The 13856-nt window shown below is 38.1% G+C and overlaps 1 protein-coding gene across 1 annotated transcript; it reads right to left on the reverse strand.

Moving 5' to 3' along the window:
- Positions 1–1396: 1396 nt before the first annotated feature.
- Positions 1397–10920, reverse strand: LOC130138600 (uncharacterized). The gene is made up of 5 exons (XM_056313073.1): positions 10899–10920; positions 10607–10803; positions 8143–8196; positions 1480–2934; positions 1397–1426 (listed from the first exon to the last, which is right to left on the reverse strand). Exons 1-5 carry the CDS (start codon positions 10918–10920, stop codon positions 1397–1399), a joined length of 1758 nt encoding a protein of 585 aa, XP_056169048.1.
- Positions 10921–13856: the final 2936 nt, after the last annotated feature.

Here is a 13856-nt window from a genome sequence, read left to right on the forward strand (position 1 = left end):
AAAATTGGAGGTTGGGAAATACTGGGGAATATTACCTAAGAAGTTCTAAACCTATTGCATTTTTACCATCAGTCCTAAACCTTTTAATTATACTAATTGAGTCATAAACATTTTTACTTTTTGTCGATTGAGTCCATCTAGCCAATTTTGGCAGGAGAATATTGACGTGGACGTCGGTCATCCTACGTGGCATGGCCAGTGCTGACATGGACATTTTTAAAATAATTTTTCTTATTTTTTTCCCCTTTCCTTTTTGCCCATGGTCGCCCTTGCCAGATCATCTGGCAAGGCCGACCCTCACCTAGGCCAAGGCGGCCTCGCTAGGTGTAGCCTTGGCCCAGGGAAGTCGGGCTAGACCCAACGAGCCTGAACCTTGCTTGTGGCGGCGTGGGCAACTCTTGCCCCCCTCGCCCAGTGTTGCTTGGGCCACGGTGATGCCCGGCAAGGTCGACCCTCGTCGGCCACCGCCCGTGGCCGGTGGCCATTCGTCAGCCACCGGCAAAAAGAGTAGGGAAAAAAAAAGAAAGGAAAAATAGAAAAGAAAAATCAAAAAAATTATTAAAAAATAAAAAATTTATTAAAAATGTCCACATTAGCGCTGGTCATCGTTCACGTTAGCGATTTCTAGTCAAAATTGGCCAGATTGCCTCAATTGGCACAACGTGAAAATGTTTAAGATTCAATTAGCACAATTGAAAGGTTTAGGACTGAATTGGTAAATGTGCAATAAGTTTGTGACTTTTTGGGTAATTTTCATGAAATACTGAGTGTTCGAGTTGACTTGAGTATAGTTATAATATCGTTTGATTTATGGTGGAATCTTATGCTGCTCTCTCCATGGAGTAAGTTACATCAACTGAACAACGCAAATTTGATATCCAATTTATTTTCTTTTTTCGTTTATTTTATTGTTCGATCATGTGTTTTTCGCAACACTTTGCCCTTGCAAGTAAATTCAACTTAGCCGTACAAGAAGAAACACATTTCCTTTGGGGTATTCAAGGAAAACAATCCGGACGAAATCAAACCAAGTTTCATCAGTTTGGTTTTGGTTGGGGGAGTAAAAAGAATAAATCAATTGGTTTGGCTTAGTTTTGGTATACCTTTTCCGCATTTTAACAAGAACACTGTTAAACAGCCATGATCATTTCAGCATTTATATTGGTATGGTCATTCATATGAAGAATATGTACTAAACGAAGCAACCGATATTTTCTAATTCATACTTAAAAACATTACTTTCTATTAAAGTGACAACATTGAACTTGCGATACTAGTATCAAACCACTGTAATTGGATGCAATTTGTGCGAGCTTCCCTCGTTTGGTTCAACAAAGTGCACAGAATCCCAGGATATTAGAGCTATTGAACAGCCAGAGTTCACAGGGAAGGACGCTTAACAATGTGCAGTCAGAGCAAATAAGCACTTCAATCACATAAAGAAACAAAACAAAGGTGTAAACAAAGTGAAATTCCTACCAGTAAAAGGCTCTCACCATAATCGACATCACAGACAGCTGGAAGCAAGTCTTTGCAATCTCGCCTTGTTTTAGTATTCTCCAGAGCCCATTTACCTCGAGCAGCACGTACCTCTTTTATGCTTTCCAAATCATCTGCAAATGATGCCTTCCGTTTCAGTTCATCAAAAATCAGTAAACCTAATTTTTCACTGTATTTTTTTACTCGTCCAGACTTCAAGTCATCAAACAATTCTCCCAGATGGATGAGACTTAGGAGTTCCTCAATCCCTTTTGGCCACTTTCTCAAGCGAGCGTCTGTCAGTTTCTCAATCCATTTTGGCCACCTTCTCAGCCGAGATTCTATCAAATTGTACTGGAAGACAGATTTAGACCATCTATCACTTAGTATATGCAATGCAAATGGTGAACTTTCAGATTTGAATTTGAGGAGGAACTCGATGAAGATGCTTCCTTGAAACGAACTTCTACGATGTTTCTCAGATGTCCCGATTTTTGCAATTGTCCAGTCAGAGCAAATGATCATACCATAGATTGCACACTCCAGCCCAATAGCTTCAAGGAGCAAGATATATGTAATCCGTACATCATATTCGTGAAAACCTTGCTTGTTCAGGACATAGAAACTTGCAAAAGCAGCAACAGTGGAGCCGAATGTGATGGCTCGGAAAATGTACCCTGATGGACAGTGAACAGTGGCAGCCTTGGTATAAAGAAGATCATAAAAGAAGTTGAGCTCAGCCTCAATGACCCGAAAAGCATCCTTTGTAGTTCTGCTCCTGCAAAATTGCATGCTATCGTCGCGTACATGGAAGCTGAAGATGAGATCCACAAGGAGGCGTTGGAACATTTTGAAGTAAAAAAACGCCTCTTTTATCACTGTTCTTTCCTCCAAAAATTTTTCACCTTCCGCTCTTACATGAGGGGAGTGATGTTGGGCCGTCGGCAACGGGGCTTTTAGAGGTTGGATATTAGCTTCCCGAGCAATGTAATCTTCCATGATTTTGGCATAGTTCGGCCCGGGATCAGCAGATGGGAGCAAGGAACCACGTAATATACGGAAGCTTGCAAGATACAGAGCACGTGTTCGCCCTATATATTTATTGCTTGCTCCAATAAACATGAGGATGGTTGGGACAATTAGCTTGTTACTGGGGTGGGATCGGTAAATCACCAAGCAAGCAATGACCAGATGTAATAAGAGACTAAGCATGTGCCTACCCCACAGCTCATTATCCTCGAGGGCGATAGCAGTTATGGTGTCTGGTCCTCCGAGGTATAGCAAAAGAAATGGAGCCCAAAAAGCCAAAAGGTCACCAGATACATCAACGTGGGAGTCTGAAGTACCCCCATTGATTTGGGCTTTGGAAATGAGACCAAAGGCATAGACAGAGACCCAGTCGGCAACCAAGTAAGCCGACCACAAGAGAGTCGAGATCCACCAGTTTGACCGCCTCTGTCGAATGGGTGCAAAAAATAGGAGAAAGACTTGCAGAGATAGGCTCGTAAGGATCGCCCCTCGGAGATTGAGTTTCATCCATAACTTCTGGACTTCTGCAAGAATTTTCGTATTTCCCATTTGATCCTCACTTTCTCACCAGATACTGGTAGGAAATGATTTAGTTAGCATGAGTATGACAGAAAGGCAACAATGATTGCATAAATATGCAAAACCGGCGAACATAATAACAAAAAGGTGACTATTAAGTGCAGAGAGTCGATAAAACCTTGAAATTTATTTACAATCAGATAGGAGTGGACGCCTTGCTTTATGCAAATGAGTGCCGAGCAATGCGTAGCTGTATAAGAGTTAGAAGTGGCAGGACTCGAGCTAAGGTCAGTGTGGAGTAGGAAGAATCTGCGAGAAACTCATGGAACGTAAATTTAAGGTATGAAAATCAGAGCGCTTTGGCTATTGTTAGTGATGCACATTTTATTCTTTATCACACTTTATTCCTTATCTTTAACCTCTCTTCTTCTTCTTCTTCTTTTACTTCTTTTTTTTTTTTGGTTCGGATTCAACCTCTCTTCTCATTCAAGCGTCCTCGTTGCATGAGTCATTGTTGATTTGAACCATTTTACGGAATCCGAACTCTTGCACTAAAAGATAAAAGAATTGGCGCACTTTATTTATTATATTTGTTACACTTATGGGGGCAGAACAGGAGAAGAAAGGAACAAAAGACAAGCACTCTTTTCTTCATCTTGTGTGGTCGTGCAAGAGAAGGAAAAGTGGGGCACATGGAGTTGTTTAGAGCGAATAAAACAAAACAAAAAAAGATAATAGATGGGGTTCTTCTAGGGCTCTAGACTAGGTTGTCCTCCTTTTCCATAAGTCCCAGCCGCACAAAAAGAAAAACAGAGGAGAGTGGGTCTTCTCTCTCTCAGCTCAGCTCTGAGAAATGGCCACCTATCGGGTTCCTTGACAAGACCACACGTTGGAGAGAGACTGCGGTCACCATGGGTTCCTTTTCGAGTTATTATAAAAAAAAATTTAAAATTAATATATTTATGATAAATTTATTTTCTGTTAATATTTATTAAATTTTACTATCAAATTATTTAGTTAAATAACACGTAACAGTTGACGAATGTAACAATTTATGATTTTACCCTTCGTTTATCTTATGTGTATTAATTTGTGATTTTTTTTATTAATTCAATTTAATAAGCCAAACTATATAGTTTACGCACTGATTAGTGCAATATTGATATGGCACGGCTTGTTATTTTTGTTGTGAGGTATGGGACAGTGGGGTTTGGCAGGACAAAATAGTCATGCCAAATCAAACAGTTGACATTAATTTCTTTTATTTGATGGCTGAGATCGAGCACATAACTTCAAGCTCATTACTACTTATTATTTTTGTTACATCGATTTTTGTCAGTTAAATCTGTGTATCCGTACAACTACTCTTCTGTTCAGAATAGTATATAACGATTGAAAAGATGTGGAAACCTGAATCATGTGCATAGTACATCTCATGTTTATCACGAGTGGTTCAGGACAATCGATTACGAATCCCACGACGATATTGATATCATTAAAGTCTGAATCCGACCAAAGAAAAAGTCTAAAAATAGGACAAATAGATTGTTCGGTGACTGAGGCAAAGATGCTTGACTGTGCGAAACCGAAACGAAGTGAGAAAAGGAGCGATGAGGTTCGAGGAACGTGTAAAGCTATTTTCCAACCAAAGACTTTATCAAACAAAAGAGTACAGAGGACGGTGGACCTCACTTTTGCGGGCATGGTTCAATCATGAGATTGTGGTAATAATGCATGACTGCCTTCTTGAAAATAATACCTTTAATAATCAAATCATTCACCATGTAATGCTTATTATTAATAGGTACTCATATTTTCAAGCACCTGCCATTTGTAAAAGATGTGATTGAATTAAACACCAATTAAAAAATCGCAGTACGAGAAAATACATGGCTTATAAAATTACAAACGACTTTACCAAACTCTTGTGATTGCAGTTCGGACTTAGTAGAGAGCAAGACAAATGTAATCTAGTCCTCATCTTTTTGACAAGATGTAATGGATCTTCAGTTTCGTCGAGCGCGGTTTGTTTGAATGCCTCAGAGTTCCGATTCGATTATTTCCCCCACTATTTTCCTCGAAGAATGCAAAGAGAATTGTCTGCCCGTATGCATATTTGAACAAGCAAAGTATGAATATGAAAGACCATAATATAAGCACATAGAAATAGAGAACACAGCGATATGTATATTCACAGCACTTGACATTATTTGCTAGTTTCAGAAGTTATAACCTGCAGCCTTTAACTATATGAGAGGGTGCATAATCTGAAAGTCATCTATCTTAGCCTGTCAAAATTTGTGCTCTTAGACTATACATCAGGTACATAATATAATCTCAAGTCTTAGCCACAGGTATAAGGGATAAAGCAAACAAAGTGAAACTGGAGCTAAAAACAAACTAAAATACAAGGCAATCTTTCCATGAATATCTTCATATAAGATGGCCGCACCACCACTTTGAAAAATGGACGCTCCGATTCAAATTTGTTGGCTAATTGAATCCTACCAAGAATAATACATTTGGGAATGATTGATTAAATATGTGATAGTCCGACCAACGTATTCACTATCACTGTTATTAATCAATTTTATAAATTAATTCTTATAGTTGTAGTATTATTCTTTCTTGATAATACTCAAACGATATGTGTGCAAAAGAATTAAGAAAATTTATCTTAATTGGTGCTTGGCGAGACACAAGCTTACTCTAAACTCTAGATTGAGAAGACATTACAATTTCAAAAATAGTAGTACTCGAAAAAGACTAGCTATTTCGAACCAAATAATTGTAAAAATAAGAAAACTAAAAAAGATCAACTTGACCTTGACTATAAGCATGGCTCGCCATCAAAGCCAAATTTTTGAAGGAAAAAAAATGGTTTGTTAATTGCATGAACCCAGTCTTCTTGAGCCCAAATGATCTCACTTTTTATATTTCGTGATTTTCACTCAAGACCCAAGTGACACGCATTGAAACCCAAATATCTCCCAAATATCACTCTATCTAATTATTTTAATAGCATGGAGTTTTTAACATGTTGAAATAGAGTTTTATGATGAAGGGAGAACATAAAATTAGACGATCAAAATTGACAGGTGCAAATTGTCAATTTACTTGAGAAATTACGAAATGTATGGGGTAAGATTGTGTCATGATCAATATAGAGACATGCATAAGGATGTTTTATTTTCATCAAAGTTTGAGGTATTGGTGTTTTACTATTGCTTGGAAAATTGCACAGTCGGTATTAAACGTATTGCACAGAATGTAATCGAGTCCTAAATCTTTCAATTGAACTAATTTAGTCTTAACTTCTTTGAGAAAAAGTATAATCAAGTAGTCTCGATTAAGTTTCGCCTGATTTATTGGACGAGTCATCCTAATCATGGCTAATTGTCCTACGTGTAAGGGCAAAGGTGTGATGTTGACAAAAATTACATGAAACAACTTTATTTGTTCTTTGATAAACGGCGTCGTTGCTTGGTCGAGCGGTTAAAGCCTCTAATTACCAATGAAAAAGTAATAGTACATTTCACACCCCATTTATCTAATGTCTAGTCAAACTATTGCATCTCGTGGACCTGAGCAACATACATAGCTTTTTTCCAACAACAGAGCTCTATCGATTGGGAATCCTTTGAAGATATTCATATCATTACAGTTTAAAAAAGAACAAATAGATTGCGCGGTGACCAAGGCAAAGATGCTTGACAATAAGAGACTGAAGGGAAGTGAAAAAAGGAGCGAAGAGCGACTCCAGGAACACAGGCCACCACGAAGCGGGCATGGAAGTTGCTTTAAGGAGAACTTTGGGCCGGTTTTCATCTGGGAGATATATAGTCCAATTTACTTTGTCGATTCTCCTTGGATGAGCTAAAGACATAAAAAAAAAAAAGTATATAGTATTAAATTATGAAATTATATGCTTCTTATGAAACATTTGGTGTAACTAATATGGCTAACTATAAGACAAATTTCATGTGCTTCCAAACAAAGTTAATTAATTTAGGACATCTGCGTTATCAGAAATCTTTTTCACGTTATATCAATTATTTAGATTCGCAAATGTAGCATTTCCAAATTTATGTTGAGTTGGCAAACATTTCATGGATGAGTTTTGACGATTAAGTCTATTTGTGTCATTCAATTATGTGTATTTCTGAATATTATGATTTGTCAAATGTAATATAACTTTATGTAATAGCTATTATAAAAATATTTTTTTAAAATGCTCATAAATTATTTAGTAGCTAAGATGATAAAGGAACACATAAGAGTTCCAGTACATTAGATCAGACATTTCCATTTTTTTAAGTATTCATGACTTTTTTGGCCAGATCATAGCCAGACTTCTGAATGACTAAACTAAAAGGCACATTTCTTGCCAGAATTTTTTTTAAAATTTTATTCTTTGCTCCAAGGGCCTGGTCCTTCAGGCCATTTTATACTGGGCCAACCAATGGCCATTAGCCATGCGTGTTGTGCTCAAGCCAAGCCAGCCCATTTTCCAATCCTAGAGCGAAGCTGTAAAACACCATCTAACCACTGAACAATCAACACAGAACCTTCTTTAAAACCCATATTCCCAAATAGTGTTTTCCCCCCTTTTCAATAACGCGTGGTATCCAAACTTTCAAATACTCAATCTGCTTGACAGCCCTAGTGCACTTGATTAGCATTGACTTAAAATATTCGATTAAGTTAGAAATTTGCTTATCTGATATGTAAAAAATGGGTTACTTAATTTATTCAAACAATTGATGGTAATTAGAATTTCCCAATTGTATGATTATGGCCTATCAATTACGATTGCGGTTCTATGTTTGGAAAGAAATTCCAAATATTTATTGATTGTTGAACAACTTTTTATTTTTATTTTAACACTTAGGATTGCCATTATATACACAAGTAAAACTTTCATTCCAACATGAGTCCTCTCTTCTTTGCTTCTCTCTTTGACATCTCCAACTCAATCCAATCACTTATTCATTCCATCCCTGATTTAGGTTGAAAAGAAGCAGCATCTCCCTCTAAATATTTGCTCTTTAAAATTTTATTCTTCCAAATCTTCTCTTCAAGATTCACTTTCTCCCTAGTCTGTATTAATTGAACCTTCTCCTTCAGCTTCACCTTTTGAGCCATCATCATCGATATAACTTCATCTTCCTATAAAACATTAAGGGGAAAAATGTCAGAAAAGTCATAATCCTAAATCTTTTGTATTTGTGCCAATTTAATCCTAAACTTTTATCTTTATGCCAATTCAGTTTTTCCGGCTAATTTTGACCGAATATTATTGACGTGGACACATGCTGGCCTACGTGGCACCGCCGGCGATGACGTGGATAAATTTTAATAATATTTTAAGAATATTTTTAATTTCTTTTCTTTTCTTTTTCTTTTTCTTTTTCTTTTTTTTCTTACCCTTTCTTCTTCCTCAGCCGGTCGCCGAGGCTAGGGCCAGTGAGGTTCACCGGCCTCTGGTGAGCCTCGCCCCGCTGGCCACTAGCAAGGGCGGCGAGGTTCAACCCTCGCCAGATGACCGCGAGGGCGGCCTTGCGGTGGGCTGGGCGAGGCTCGAGCCTCACCGGCCATCGGGAAGGCTTGACGTTGCCATATCCGGCGAGGGCTCGAGCCTTGCACTGGGCTGGGAAAGGCTTGCCCTCGCCGGCCATAGGTGATGCCCGACCTCGCCAGATTCGGCAAGGTCGTGCCTCGCCTAGCCGCTAGCGAGGCTTGCCTTCACCGTCGCTAGCGAGGGCGAGCCTCGTTAGTGGCCGGCGGGGCTTGCCGACCCTAGCCTCCAGCCGGTCGCCGGTTACTGGAGGAAGAAGAAAGGGTAAGAAAAAAAAAAGAAAGAGAAAAAAATTAAAAAATTAAAAAAATCGAAAAATATTAAAATATTATTAAAAAGTTGTCCACGTCATGGTCGGTAGTGCCACGTAGGCCGGCGGCGTCTATGTCAGTAAAATCCAATCAAAAATAGCCGGAATGACTGAATTGGCACAAAAACAAAAGGTTTATGACTGAATTGGTACAAAAAAAAAGGTTTATTACTAAATTGGCACCAATACAAAAAGTTTAGGACTTTTTTTACACTTTTCCCAAACATTAAGTATCACTACAGCAAATCTTTGTTCGAAGCAATCCACAATCAAGCATCAAAAGCAATTACTCATTCTCAAAGCAGGATTTACAATATGTATCGACAACAAACCCAATGAAAACCAACCTCACTGACAACTTCAGTCGTCGCCACTAGAAAGAGAAGATCGATAAAATCCTTTGTTCGAAGAAAATGTGGAGAATCGACTTGTACTTAGTCAGTCGAAACGTTGTTCGAAGAAAATGTGGAGAATCGACTTGTACTTAGTCAGTCGAAACAACATGCATAAAATAGTTAGGAAGCCTCATCTCTTCGAATTTCCCCACAAATTGACATTGCAGTGCCTGAACGTTCCCCAAATCAAAACTGTAATGGGTCAAAGTGCCATCCACACGCTGCCAATCTTCAATTTGGACTTGCTCGCAAACCCTCTCTTGGCTTAAAAGCAAAGCCCCATCTCATGATTTTGCTCATGTTCTTGCGCTCGCAAGAGAAGCTTTCTCTTATACTCCATTTTAAAGAATGGTTGATCTTGAGTTCCGAAATGAGAATTATTCTATTCAAACTGCTTCTCATGTATTCGAGTTAAGAGATGAGTCCGCAAGGAAAAAGGGAAGTGCCAATGTAACAAAAATTTGTTGGTAATGCCAATATATAATGTAATTTTGATTCTTGTACTCTAAAATTTGACTAATTTTAGGAGGGGAGGAGCTTTTCTTTTCGCCCTAATTATTATTTTTGATTTTGTGGAAAGTATTTTTGAGGAATTTGTTAATCAATGTAGAATGCACTTTTTAAACAAGCAATTTAGGAAAGTATTGAGCTTCCCATAGCACTAACTTTAGTGTTATCATGTATGTTGTCGACACCTGAATTTCTGTCGACAATTCAAGCGTCATCCTTATAAACAACAAAAAGAGCGAAAAAGAATAGATAAATAAATAAATAACACCTTGACTTATAAGATTTAATTTAGCGTTTAGATCAACACAAAACCTTCTTTAAAACCCACATACCCAAATTGCGTTTTGCCCCCTTTTCAAGATCGTGTGGTATCCAAACTTTCGAGAAGTCAACCGGCTTGACTGCCCTAGCGCACTTAATTAGCATTGACTTATAAGATTTAATTAAGTTATCATTCAAACAATTGATGGTAATTAGGATTTCCCAATTGTATGGTTATGACCTACCGATTACGATCATAGTTTTATGTTTGGAAAGAAATTCCAAATATTTAGTGATTGTCAAACAACATTTTATTTTTATTTAACACCTAAGACTGTTATTATAAATATCACAAGTAAAACTATCGTTCCAACATGAGTCCTCTCCTTTCCTTCTCTCTTTGACATCTCCAACTCGATCCAATTACTTAGTCATTCCATCTCTGATTTAGGTTGATAAGAAGCGAGATCTCTCCCTCTAAATATTTCCTCTTCAAAAAATTTTGTTCTTCCAAATCTTCTTTACAAGATTCGTTGTTGTCTCAAGATTTGACTTTCTCTCAGCATCTCTCAATTGAACCTTCTCCTTCAATTTCACCTTTTGAGCCATCAACATCGATCTAACTTCTTTGTTGTGAATGGAACTTTCAGGATCATACCATTTGAATAAATCCATAATCATCTTCCTATAAAACATTAAGCTATCTCTGCAGTAGGTCTTTGCTGGAAGCAATACACAATCAAGCATCAAAATCAAATTACTCATTCTCATAGCAGGATTTACAATATGCATTGAAAACAAACTCATTGAAAATCACCCTCATTGACACCTTCAATCATCGCCACCAGAAAGAGAAGATTGATAAAATCCTTTATTCGAAGAAAATGCGGAGAATTTATTTGTACTTAATCAGGTGAAACAAACTATATAGTTTATGCACTGATTGGTGCAATATTGATATGGCACGGCTTATTATTTTTGTCGTAAGGTATGTGACAGTAGGGTTTGGCAGGACAAAATGGTCATGCCACATCAAACAGTTGACATTAATATTCTTTTATTCGATGGCTAAGATCATGCACATAACTTCAATCCCATTACTACTTATTATTTTTGTTACATCGATTTTTGTCAGTTAAATCTGTGTATCCGTGCAACTACTTTTCTTTTCAAAATAGTAGATAATGGTTGAAAGGATGTTGTGGAAACCTAAATCATGAGCATAGTACACCCCATGTTTATCACGAGTGGTTTAGGACAATCGATTACGAATCCTACGATGATATTCATATCATTAAAGTCTGAATCCGACCAAAGAAAAAGTCTGAAAATTAATGTCAACTCTTTGGTTGGAAAATCGCTTTGCACGTTCCTCGAACCTCACGACAAAAAATATAAGCGGTGACATTTTCCCTCGGGATCGCGATGATGGTTGAATGGTCTCTACATGCGAAGCGCCAACCCGGGTACGAGTGGTTGGTCTATTTGGCTGCACTTGTTGTTACCCTTCCGATCCTGGCCTGGACGGTCCTCATTCTCTCCGCCGCTTTCTTGTGCGGCAGGACTCGGAGTCCAAGGAGATCGAGAGTGACCGGTTCGCCCGGTTCAATCTCATCAAGGCCACGGAGCGAGGTCAGAGATGAGGAGGCGAAGCACAAAGAGATTTGCTCATCTGATCACGAGCAAGGGCTAGTGCAAAGCGAAGCTAGCGATATGCAAAACGAGGGTTTCGGTGATCATGCTCATGCTCACGGTTTGACGACTACCGCGAACGATTCTCGGATTCCTTCTAATTCCTCGAGGACTGCGCCGGATGGTAAGATTGCTTTCGAAAGAACGTTGTCTTTGCTATCGATCGGCAACGCACGTGAGTACGAAGACATCGAGCGAACGTTGAGCTCTCGTTTGTAATGGAACGTTCTTGTTTGTTCGCTCAAGTGATTTAAGTTGGTGCCATCTTCTCTTTTTTGACATTTATTTGCTTCGCTGTGGTTGTCAAGTTTGATTTGGCATGATCGGACTCGAAGATTGTAAACTTCTGCTGTTTAATCTAATTTACTACATTGTATTATGTTTCATAGTCGTATATGAATTATTGTGAAAATTAAACTCATCATTTGTAATTTCCTAGCCAATATGGGAATAGCCAATATGGGAATAAACAAGAGAAACTCTTACCAACATAGATACGAAAAAATGTGAGCCTGAAAATGCAATATTTCCTAACATCTGGTAAGACATTTTTAAGTACTTCTTGCTTTTTTTAAAATTTTTGGTTCCTGAATTTTCCTTTTATTTAATGCGAAACATCTAAAAATTTTCGAATCACATTTATTGAAATGGAACTTTATATGTAATTTTCAGAACTTAGAATAATTATCTTTATATTAAATTGTTGGAAAATTTTGAATTTTCTTTTAGAAAAAAGCCAATCGATCAGCCTAATAATAAAGATAGCAACTGGAGCTTTACGGTAGTTCAATATTGATTTCTTTTTTCTTTCTCTTGAAGTTTTTTTTTTTTATGGTTTCCTCTGGACCCTTGTAGAGTATCTAAACAAAAAATTAATAATAAAGAGCGCCAAGCAATGTCAAAAACGATAAAATAAGTAAACGAGAATATAAAAGTATTGGCGAAAATTAAAACTTAAGTGACAAATGAGGTGAATCTCGCAATGGAGCAACTTTGCTTGTTGTAGCGCTCGCTACTTACATAAGAAAAAGAGGAAAAGTGTAAAAAAAAAAAGGTCCTAAATCTATTATATTGATGCTAATTTAGTCTTAAATCTTTTGCATTTGTATCAATCGAGTCCATTCAGCCAATTTTAACCGCAAATTACTGACGTGGACACCTATAGTACCACGTAGGACAATCGGCGTTGACCACCTAGGAAATGGACCACCCGAGGACATTATCATATTGGACTAATTAAGAATATTCATATCTTACCTTATTAGATAAATCCCGTAAAACGGTAAATTAAAATATCAATTAATGTAACCCAAGCCACCAGAAAAAAATTAAGTTGAGACCTCATTATCCATGATTTCAAAGAGCAAGAGACCACTACCCACGATGGAATCGGTTCTTCTTCTACTCTGTACCTTGCGACAACGGGGGACTAGGGTTTTGACGTAAGTGTTGATCATCTTTGATTGAAGGGCTTGAGGTCGATGGGGAACTCCATGACAATGAGCCAATACTCATAGTGGCAGCCATCGAGGAGTATCGTCTCCTTAGGAGGGCAGTTGCTCTAGGTGGACAACAGGTCCTTCAGGGGCAAGTAGCGAGACCTGGGGGTCTTGGATGAGTCGGGTCTGGGTTTTGGCAAGCGTGAGGCGTTGAGCAGAGGAATGGAGAGGCGAGAGCGAGAAGATGAAGGTGGAGTTGGGGGAAGGAGCGTTTGAGCGAGGAGTGATTTTTGGTCGTTTTCTTTTTGTTAGATTAGAAAAAGTGGGTTCAAAGAGGAGAGAGAAGAGTTAGGCGGCCATTTCAAAATTTGTAATAAAACTGTTGTGCATTTATGATTCTCAACTCTAGCTTTTACAAGGTTCTTTTTCATTTATAATTACAATACTTTGCCACTTGTCGAACCATAAGTGGCTCAACTGGATAAATGCGCGCACGTCCACGACTGACGTGGTGCTTTGATACCACTGAATATTTTCCTTAATCGTACAATCATAATGAAAATGGTGGGTAGTTATAGACCATTAATCACAACTACAACAAGCGGTCACCATATTTGAATACAGTTACAAATGCACACCCTCTG

The sequence above is a fragment of the Syzygium oleosum genome, unplaced genomic scaffold (genome assembly GCF_021117445.2).
Source record: "Syzygium oleosum isolate NSW1041296 unplaced genomic scaffold, Sole_v2.1 Sole_v2.07, whole genome shotgun sequence".
In the NCBI taxonomy this organism is placed as follows: domain Eukaryota; kingdom Viridiplantae; phylum Streptophyta; class Magnoliopsida; order Myrtales; family Myrtaceae; genus Syzygium; species Syzygium oleosum.

Bases quoted from the DNA above. Each gene is read 5' to 3' on its own strand.
- LOC130138600 (XM_056313073.1), bottom strand. From the start codon at position 10,920: ATGATTGAAGGTGTCAATGAGG. The intron at 10,804-10,898 runs GTGATTTTCAAT...TATTGCTTCCAG, and splicing joins GATTGAAGGTGTCAATGAGG to CAAAGACCTACTGCAGAGAT. The intron at 8,197-10,606 runs GTAAAGAAGATT...AATGTTTTATAG, and splicing joins TTGAGACAACAACGAATCTT to GAAGATGAAGTTATATCGAT.